Here is a 10990-nt window from a genome sequence, read left to right as displayed (position 1 = left end):
GCGAAGTTTGCCGATGGTACGAAGTTAGGTGGACAGGCAGGTGGTACTGAGGAAGTGGGGAGGCTACAGAAGGATCTCGACAGGTTGGGAGAGTGGTCCAGGATTTGGCTGATGGAATTTAACGTGAGCAAGTACGAGTTCTTGCACTTTGGCAAAAAGAATAAAAGCTTTCTAAATGGTGAGAAAATTAATAGAGCCAAAGCACAAAGGGATCTGGGAGTGCTAGTCGAGGATTCTCTAAAGGTAAACATGCAGGTTGAGTCCGTGATTAAGAAAGCGAATGCAATGTTGTCTCTTATCTCAAGAGGGTTGGAATATAAAAGCAGAGATGTACTACTAAGACTTTATAAAGCTCTGGTTAGGCCCCATTTGGAGTACTGTGTCCAGTTTTGGTCCCCACACCTCAGGAAGGATATACTGGCACTGGAACGTGTCCAGCGGACATTCACATGGATTATCCCTGGAATGACAGGTCTAACATATGAGGAATGGCTGAGGATACTGGGATTGTATTCGTTGGATTTTAGAAGATTAAGGGGAGACTTAATAGAGGCGTACAAAATAATACATGGCTTGGAAAAGGTGGATGCTAGGCAATTGTTTCCGTTAGACGAGGAGACTAGGATCCGTGGACACAGCCTTAGAATTAGAGGGGGTCATTTCAGAACAGAAATGCGGAGATATTTCTTCAGCCAGAGAGTGGTGGGCCTGTGGAATTCATTGCCACGGAGTGCAGTGGAAGCCGGGACGCTAAATGTCTTCAAGGCCGAGATTGATAGATTCTTGTTGTCTAGAGGAATTAAGGGCTACGGGGAGAACGCTGGTAAGTGGAGCTGAAATGCGCATCAGCCATGATTGAATGGCGGAGTGGACACGATGGGCCGAATGGCCTTACTTCCACTCCTATGTCTTATGGTCTTATGGTTTAGAGGGATGTGGGCCAAGTGCTGGCAAATGGGACTAGATTAACTTAGGATATCTGGTTGGCATGGATGTGTTGGACTGAAGGGTCTGCTTCTGTGCTGTACATCCCCCATGACTCTATGTGGACTACTTGAATGTTTCAAAATAATGAGTGATATATTTTATTAGATAAGAATGTAAAGGCTTTCATAAGGAACAGTCATAATCTAACCTATTACGGGAAAACAGGCTCGAAACTGAATAGCTCCCACTTGCTCCTGTAAAAGTCATAAACTGAACTGCCCATTGATGTATAAAAGTGAAATTAGATCAGAAATTGCTGAGAAACTCAGTAAGTCTGGCAGAATATGTGGAGAGAAAGCAGAGTTAACATTTCGAGTCTAATGTCGCTTGTCTTGTTCTGACCTGAAATATTAACTCTGCTTTCTGTTCACAAATGCAGCCCAGAATCATAAACTCCTACAGAGCAGAAAGAGATTATTCAGTTCACTGAGAATGCACTGACCCTATGAAGAGCATTTCACCCAGATCCACCTCACCTCCTGCACCATAATTAAACCATGGCTAACACAGCTAACCTGCACCTCATTGAATTGTGGGAAGAAACCAGATCACTGGAGGGAACCTGAGCAGACACAGGGAGAACATGCAAACGCCACAAAGACAGTCACCCAAGGCTGGAATCAGACCTAGGCGCCTGGTATGTTGAGGCAGCAATACTGATCACTGTGCCACCATGCCTGCTGAGTTTCTCCAGCAATTTCTGTCTTTTTTCTGATCCTCAGCATCTTTGGTTCTTTATTTCAATAGACAATAGGTGCAGGAGTAGGCCATTCTGCCCTTCGAGCCAGCACCACCATGCATTATGATCATGGCTGATCATCCACAATCAGTATCCTGTTCCTACCTTATCCCCATAATCCTTGATTCCACTATCTTTAACACCTCTATCCATCTCTTTCTTGAATGTATCCAGACTTGACCTCCACTGCCTTCTGGGGCAGAGCATCCCATATAACCACCACTCTCTGGGTGAAGAAGTTTCTCCTCAACTCTGTTCTAAATGGCCTACCCCTTATTTTTAAACTGTGACCTCTGTTTCTGCACTCACCCATCAGCAGAAACATGCTTTCTGCCTCCAGTGTGTCCAATCCATTAATAATTTTATACGACTCAATCAGATTCCCTCTCATCCTTCTAAACTTCAGAGTTTGTGACATCCTGTTTAAGGTCAGAGTCTTGGGCGGTGTCTATTGTGAATTGTCCAATATTAAATTATAGCACAGTTGAACATCCTAATTCCCTCCTAAACACTCAAGCTGTTTATGTGCCCAGCAGTCAGACAGACAATTGTCATCAGGCAGATGACTTCTGGAATCCAGCTCTGGTCACAACTGCATAAACCAATCAGCAATGTATTTCTGGAACAATCTCACTCTGCACACACACCCCTGGTGCGGCACCTTATCTCTCTTACCCAACTGCTTGCAAAGCAAAATGTAAGCACAGCTGATAATGAGTTTCGGTACAGTCATTTTGAAAGTGCAACAACTCTTTCCCATAGTTCTTGGTTTCGGATCGGTCCTTATCCCATTTTATCCATAATCAAGAAAATAAAAAGCAAGAAATATGATCTTTACAGCCATCAGGGAGGGAGTTCCAGGAAATTGATCCAGCAAAAACCCAGCAAATTCCAAGTCAGATTGGTGTTGGTTGGTTTGAAGGAGAACTTGCAGGTGGTAATGTTCCCATGTAGCTATTTCCCTTATCCATCTAGATAATAGCAGTCATAAGTTAGAAGTTGCTGCCTAAGGAGCCTTAGATGGTAGATGGTACACACTTTTGCTACTGAGCACTGGTGGTCGAGGGAGGGAACACAAACATGGGGCTAATCAAGCAAACTGCTTTTTCCTGGATGGTGTCAAGCTTCTTGTATGTTGTTGGGTCCACTCAGTCAGTTAAGTGAGAAGTACTCTATCATACTCCTCATTTGTATTTTGTAGGTGATGCACAGGCTTAAGGGAGTCAGCAGACATGTTACTTACTGCAGGGTTCCTTGCATCTGACTTGCTGTTGTAGCTACAGTATTTATGTGCTGGTCCAGTTCAGTTTCTGATCAATAGTGAGCCCTGGGATGTTTGTAGTGGGGGAATTCAGCAATGGTAATGCCATTGAATGTCAAATGTTGATGGTTGTCTCTTGTTGGAGATGCTGATTGCCTGGCACGTGTGGCACAAATGTGACTTCCACTTTCCCGATGAAGGGCTTCTGCCTGAAACTTTGATTCTCCTGCTCCTCGGATGCTTTTCCAGCACCACACTCTCGACTCTGATTTCCAGCCACTGCAGTGCTCACTTTCTGTGACTTCCACTTGTCAGTCCAAATCTGGATATCGTGAGGGCCTTGCATGATTTCTCAGCTGCTGAACAGTTGTCAGTGGTGCTGAATATTGCACAGTCATCAGTGAACACTTCTGATCTCAGGACGGAGGGAAGGTCATTGATGAAGCAACTGAGAGTATTTCAGCCTGGGGCATGAAAGACCTTCTGCAGAGAGGGACTACTTGCTCACTGGCATGGCTATTCCAAATTCCAATACAGTCCCTCGCTTTCTACAGCGGAAGAGTGAAACTGGGCCCAATGCATCTAGTCACAAAGAACAGCAACTCTTCTCAGCGTCATGAGTAAAGGATGCTGTAAAGGGCATCATGGTCATATCATGGATACATTTCTGCTGCAGTGGGGCTATAGCCTACATGCATGTGACATAGAGGGAAACCTACTTAATTACACGCTGGAAGGGTGACTGCAGTAGGACACAATAATTGAGAGAAAATGGGTACAATTACCTACATTTAGAACTTTCAACCCAGTTCGCTATCCCAAGGCATTTCCCAGGAATGTAACAAAGCAAAAATGAACCTGAACCAAAGACAATAATATTGGGCCAAATCTTGCATTATTTCAGTTAAGTGCGAGTTGCGCTGAATCTTTTTGGAAGGATTGTCACCATGAAACCCAGCAAGAATTCTTATCAAAAGCGCTTCTTTGACTACCTACCCTATCTTATGACATCCCTCATGTCTGATTCTAACCCATCTTACCACACACCCTTCCTGGAATAATTGGAAAAGTTACTCAAATGAAGGGCAATTCTGGATGGGTAGCAAGTGCTGGGCTTGCCAGCACTGGCTATCTACCATAATAAAGAAACAGGATTTTAAAATGCCCATTTGTGGGACTCCAAGTCTACACCTGCAGAATATCCTGTAGAAACTGATACATTCCTAGACACTTCATTCCTAGACACTACAAAGGTCTCACTGCGAGTATTAACAGATTTCCAGGGATGTGCTGCGGGTTATTATCAAACTCCTGAGAATACCAACACTTCTCTCAAGCATATTATGGAAATATCAGTATATTCTGAGTAAACACAGCAAATTCTCAAACACTCTTGAAGAAGTTTTATCTTGTTCTCCATAAGATAATGTGACCTAACTGAAGTGAAGTAATATTATTGCAGAAGACAATTTCCATTTCGGTAGAGAAAGGGAACTAACACCAGTACAGTAATCTAACAAGGCCTAAACTGAAATTTGAAACAAAAACAGAAGTTGCTGATAAATCAGCTCTGTTGACCCATCCTCGGAACCTGACCCAAAAAGTTAACTCGATTTCTCTTCACAGATACTGCCAGACGTGCTGAGCTTTTCCAGCAACTTCTGTTTTTGTTTCTGATTTACAGCATCCACATTTCTTTCAGTTTTTATCTAGGCTGAAATTTGTTCTCCTCGAGAGCATGCTAGGATTCCTAAATGTTCTGAGCATTTTGCCTTGGAAACGTCTGAAACATGTCAAGCTAACTCAGCACAATAGTCCACTATTTAAATCAAATAATTTATTATTGGTTGCAATCTAATGTCTAGCAAGAGGTGAATGACCACATGGAAAAATGCCAAAATGAGGGAACTTCAGGAAATTTCTCCTTGTTCTGAAACATAATCAAGATATAAATCTTTTAGCAGTTTTACATCAAATGCTACATGTTTGTCAGTAAATATTGTTTGTATTACTTATTAGGAGCTATACCAACAGTTTCTACTTTATAGTTATGCAAATTGCAAAGCTTCAGCTGCTGGTCAGCATTGCGTTAGTTGCTGGTTTCAGCTGGGGTTCAATGCTTCCCTTGCTTCAGGAGATTGTACGTCAAATCCCATTCTAGAGTAACATTCTAGTATGATGCTGAAACAGTGCTGTGCTGCTAGATCTTCCTTTTAGATGAAATGTTAAACTGAGGCCCCTCTGTTCACTCATGCAGAAATTAAACATCCAAAGGGGGTATTTTTCAGGAATGCAGATGAATTCTACCCAGTTTATATTTAATCCCTCAAACTAATTCCCCTTAAATCCCTTGATTACCAAAACATTGTAACATCACTGTTGGAGGGGAGTTTACTGTGCAGGATATGCCTCCAGTGTTTTCTATATTACAGTAGTGGCTTTCACTTTCAAAGCATTGCCTTGGCTGAAATATTGGAGAATTGAGCAAAGAGGGAGAGAAAATTTCAGCCATCGCATGTAGCTCTACAATGCCTGAGAGTGACAGCATGACTGAATGCAAGTGTATACACATCATGTAAGGTCATGGTTCAATAAGAACCTTCCAAAAATCCCACAACCCCATGTTGAATTCTGTCTGCAGCTCTTCCAACACTGTCTGAAGAGTCTGATGAACCTCTGCACTCTATATTTTCCAGGATGTCATCTGGAGCGGGATGGGATGACTCTATATTCTGTTTCTCACAAGTCATTCGCCTAGAATTTGCTAGAGTGGGGCCTCTCTGAGGATATCCTGTTTGCTCAAATTCACCTCTCAAGTGTCAGATCAAAATCGTTATGATTCTCTAAATACTGTAAATAAATATTTCCTAGCAAATTGCTGAAACATTATTTTCACTGCTGCACATTCGAGGCAGTGGAGGGAGAATACAAGGTGAAAAAAAAAGTGATTTTTATTCTGCAGTTTTTAGATAATAAGTTTTGTATTTCCATTTCACTCAGGTTCAGACATTGATATTGGAACCACAGTTGATCTATACAGAAACCTGGCTCACTTTGGCCCAGACATAAAAACCTGCGTTGATGCCTGTAACTTTATTGCCAAAAGCACAAAAGAACAGAATGATTTTGAATCTGTGAGTATATGCAGGGATGTCAATTGGTTATAAGCTTGTAATTATAGGTTTCTAGAAACCAAACTAATCAAACATTCCCTGTGCATGTACTGAGGAATGCTACATTGTTGGATGTGTCATCTTTTAGATGAGCTGTTAAACTAAAGTCCTGCTACCTATCGAAATTGCCTTCCTAAACTCCACCTGTCTGCTTCTTCCTTTATCTTTTAAGACTTTATTTAAGAATTATCTCTGATCTATCTTAATATCTCCTCGTGTGGCTTGGTGTCAAATTGGTAATGTATCCATGCAGCAGACTGGACAACTTGCTACAGATGCTTCATAACTGCAAATTATTGTTGTTGCTGTAATTTAGTCTTGTGAATTTCCACATGCTACTCTGATGCTTCAAATGTGATTTGATCCTGAAGCCTACACATTCTTCCAGATCTGACATTGCTAAGTGAGCTTTTTTTTAATTCACTGATGGAAATGTGAGCATTACTGACTTGACCAGTATTTCATGCCCATCCCTAGCTGCCTTTGAGAAGGTGGTAGTGAGCTGCCTACTTGAACCATTGCAGTCCATTTGCTGTAGATAAACTCTCAATGCCATTTGGGAGGGAGTTCCAGGATTTTGAGTGATACTGAAGGAACAGTGATATACTTCCACGTTCAGTATGGTGGTTGTGGGGGTTTGAAGGTGCCTTGGTGAATTTCTGCAGTGCATCTTGTACACACTGAACATCGGTCTTGGAGGGTATGAATGCTTGTGGACGTGGTATCAGTCAAGCAGGTTGCTTTTCCCTGGTCCCTGGATGGTATCAAGCTTCTTAACTGTTGTTATAGTTTCCCTCATCCATGCAAGTATTCCATCACAATCCTAACTTGTGTCTTGTAGACAATAGACAGGCTTTGGGGAATCAGGAAGGAGTTTAGGCGCTGCAAAATGTCAAGCATTTGACTGCTCTTGTAGCTACAGTACTGACATGGGTAGTATGGTTCAGCTTCCGGTCAATGGTGACCTCCAGGTTCTGGATAGTAGAGGATTCAGTAATGAATAGTCAACGATCAATAATGATGGTAATGCTATTGAATGTCAAGGGATGATGATTAAATTCGCTGTTTCAGGTGGTGATTGACTGCCATTGTATGACGCAAATGTTACTCGCCACTTGTCAATCCTGTCAATTGTTCTTAACATCAAAAGAACTTACATTCATGTAGTAACTTCCATAACTTGAGGATGTCTCAAAGTGATTCCAATCCAATTAAATACTTTTAAAGGGGTTATGATGTTGAAGAATAGGAACTTATTACATAAGTTGGAATCCTGCTGCCAAAGTATCTGTTTAAAACTACAAAGGTACAAATTGATTTAAGCAAGTACTGAATGAGTTCAAAAACAGGTCAATAAAATACCTGTCAACTTTGTGTCATCAGTATTTTCCATTTCGGACAGTTTAGCTGTAAATTTTGAATGATTGTGCTTGTACTTTTTCATCTAGTGTATGTGTCAGTAGTCTGCAACATACACTATCTGATTCCTGAAAAGCAAGTACCATCCCTTAATGCTTCTGGTAAGGGATGTCTATTTTTCATATAACTAAATCAATGTTTTAGCGTTTAGTTACAGCTGAACTTATGCCCCAGAACAGTTGAAATTATAACAACAAAATGTAAGTTCTGTTCTTTCAGGAGAATGAAAACTGGATTCTGATCGGAAAGGTTATCGACAAGGCTTGTTTCTGGATTGCGCTTCTCCTCTTTACCATCGGCACTGTGACGATTTTTCTCACAGGGCACTTCAACCAAGCACCAGAATTCCCGTTTCCAGGAGATCCTAGGAAATACACACCAGATTAATGTACAGCACACTTTGATTCAATTTCCTTCCTCTAACTAGTTGGAAACCTCAAATGTTTTTGATCCGTTTCATTTTTAATCGTTTTAAAATGAACCAATACTCTTACATATGTTCAGCAGTGCTAAGCCCAAATGAAAAGTCAAGGGGACCCAAAGAAGCACTACAATTCATGTGAATGTAATATTAAGACTTTTTTAATGCCGGTGTTGTTAAAATCCCCAAGACTGCACTGTGTTGCATAAGTGTTCTTTTTTTTCCAGAAGTCAAAATGCATGATTTGGAGATGTTGGTGTTGGACTGGGGTGTACAAAGTTAAAAATCACGCAACACCAGGTTATAGTCCAGGATTACCTGATGAAGGAGTGGCGATCCGAAAGCTAGTGCTTCCAATTAAATCTGTTGGACTATAACCTGGTGTTGTGTGATTTCAAAATGCATGAACTTTCTTTTAAGACATCTTACTTGTAATAAAGATTTTAACAACCGTCTCTTCATTTATTTTTCTGATTATACTCAAAAGTAACAACAAACAAGAGCAGGGCTTATACAATTAATGGTAAGGGCTTGGGTGGTGTTGTGGAACAGAGGGATCTAGGGGTGCAGGGACATAATTCTTTGAAGTTTACGTCACATCTCGACAGGGTGATTCAAAAGGCATTCGGCACACTTGCCTTCAGTCGTTTGAGTATAGGAGTTGGGATATCATGTTGAAGTTGTACAGGATGTTGGTGAGGTCTCTTCTGGAATACTGTGTCCAGTTCTGGTTGCCAGTTGTAGGAAGGATATCATCAAGCTGGAGAGGCTTCAGAAGAGATTCACCAGGATGTTGCAAGGTATGGAAAATTTGAGTTATAAAGAAAGGCTGGGACCTTTTTCACTGGAGCATCAGAGCTTGAGAGGCAGTTTGATAGAAGTTGATAAAATAATGAGGGGTACGGATAGAGTTAATGGTAGTTGTCTTTTCCCTGGAGTGGGGAATTTCAAGATTAGGGGACACATTTTTAAAGTGAGAGAAGAAAGGTTTTAAAAAAGGCATGAGGGTACAATTGCAATGTTTAAAGGACATTTGGATAAGTACATGAATAGGAAAGGTTTGGAGGGACATGGGCCAGGAGCAGGCAGGTGGGACTCACTTAGTTTGGCATGGACTGGTTGGATTGAAGGTTCTGTTTCCATGCTGTATGACTCTATAAGGGGATTTCTGTTTCTGAGTAGATGAGAAACTGTTTCCACTGGCAGATGGTTTGGCAGCCAGAAGTTACAATTGTATATTAGAAAAGATGACAGGCTAGGTTTCTTATTCTTGAATAAAGCAGGAGAGGAGAGACCTAATAGAGATGTTTAAAATGACAAAATATTTTGACTGAGTGGATACAAAGAATGCTTCCACTTGTGGGAAAAAGCATAACTATTGATAAAAGATTGAGGTCATGAAATTCACTATTCAGAAGAAATTAGCATTGATTGGTGGGGCCAAATGGTGTATATTTTATGTCAAGGCTTCCTAACTGGAGATTGGGACCTAAAGTGGGTCACAAGCTGAGATTTTAAAGTTGTAAACTCTAGGCAGCACATGGCCACCACAGGGCTTTGCATCACCTCCTGCCCAGCCTTACTAATCTTCTATCCCACAACAGCTGCTCTCATCAGTGATCTCCATCACTCCCACCCTACTCTCTCAATTCTCACCAAAGGTTGTGACAACTTTCAACCTTTGAAATGCAGTCACAGTCGGAAAGGCTAGGGGGAAGGCTGTTTTAATACCATGAGATATCATTTTGCCAAATTTACTTGTGGGTAAATATGAGTCAGTGTAGTGGGATGCATTCAAGATTGAATAGGGAGAGCAGAGGGCCAACACATTCCAATAAATGTAGGGTCCAACAAATCCAATAACTCCTGGATAGTGAGGGATATACAGAATTGGATAAAGACAGAAAGGGAGGCTTATGGCAGACACTGACAGCATAAGCCCTCAAAGAATGTGCATGAGAGGAACTGAAAAAGAAAATCAGGACAGCAAAACAGAGTGGGGGAGGGAGACATGAAAGATTAATAGCAGATAAAATAAAGGAAAATCCTAAGTTATTTTACAAATATATTTACAGTAAGAGGATAACTAGAGAAAGACTACAAGGTTATTTATGCGTGGAGGCAGAGGACATAGGATTTAAAATTACTACTAGTGAGGGGGCACAATGTGAGTACAGAAACTGGGGGGAGGACAGTGACATAATTAAAGAAATTAGCAATAAGTTCTGAATGGTCTGGAAGAATTATAAGTAGATAAATTTCCAGGGCTGGGTGAAATGTATCTCTGGTTGTTGAATGAGGCAAGGGAGGAAGTAACAGGAGTGTTGGCAGTAATTTTCAATTCTTCTCAGACAATAGGCTAGGTGGCACTGGACTAGAGGACAGCTAATGTGATACCATTACTCAAGAAGGAAGAAGTGATAAACAAGGAGACTATGGGCCAATCTGTCTAATCTCAGTGGTCATGAGACTATTGAAAGTGACTCTGAAGGACAGGAGAGGCAGGGATTAATCAAGAACAGTCAGCACGGTTTTGTTAAGGGGAGGTCATGTCTGATATACTTGACTGAATTTTTCAAAGAGACAATGACATGTAGATGAAGGCAATACATTTGACATAATCTACTTTGACTTCAGGAAGGCTTCTGATAAGATCCCTCATGGGGGAATGACAGCAAAGGTAAGAGCCCATGGGATCCAAGGAAACTTGATTAATTGGATCCAGAACTGGGTGACTAGCAGAAAGCAGAGAGTGATGGTCAAGGACTATGATTGGAACCCTTGTCCAATGGGATTCAGCAAGGACTAGAATTGGGGCCCTCATTTATTTGTACCATTTAAGAGCGATTTAGACTTTAAAGTAGGAAGGTTAATCATTAAATTCTTAGGTTGGCAGACAGTGAGGAGGATAGCCTTAGGTTATAGGAGAATACAGATGGACAGATAGACTGATCAGTGGCAAATGGAATTCAGTCCAAAGCATATGAGGT

The 10990-nt window shown here is 41.3% G+C and overlaps 1 protein-coding gene across 2 annotated transcripts in view; it reads left to right on the top strand.

The window, feature by feature from the left end:
* The window catches only part of chrne (cholinergic receptor, nicotinic, epsilon), a 31580-nt gene extending 23287 nt beyond the window's left edge, over positions 1-8293 (top strand). Inside the window, exons 11-12 of one of the 2 annotated variants that reach the window (XM_043683434.1) lie at positions 5988-6121; positions 7799-8293. In XM_043683434.1, the coding sequence (XP_043539369.1) occupies positions 5988-6121; positions 7799-7966 (302 nt within the window). In that variant the 3' untranslated portion in view covers positions 7967-8293. Of the gene's footprint in view, positions 1-5987; positions 6122-7784 lie in introns of both variants that reach the window. The other variant, XM_043683435.1, reaches the window with a different exon arrangement.
* Positions 8294-10990: the final 2697 nt, after the last annotated feature.

Source organism: Chiloscyllium plagiosum, chromosome 48 (genome assembly GCF_004010195.1).
Source record: "Chiloscyllium plagiosum isolate BGI_BamShark_2017 chromosome 48, ASM401019v2, whole genome shotgun sequence".
Taxonomy (NCBI): Eukaryota; Metazoa; Chordata; class Chondrichthyes; order Orectolobiformes; family Hemiscylliidae; genus Chiloscyllium; species Chiloscyllium plagiosum.
Note: the sequence above shows the minus strand (reverse complement) of the source record. Positions and strands in the feature narration are given on the sequence as shown.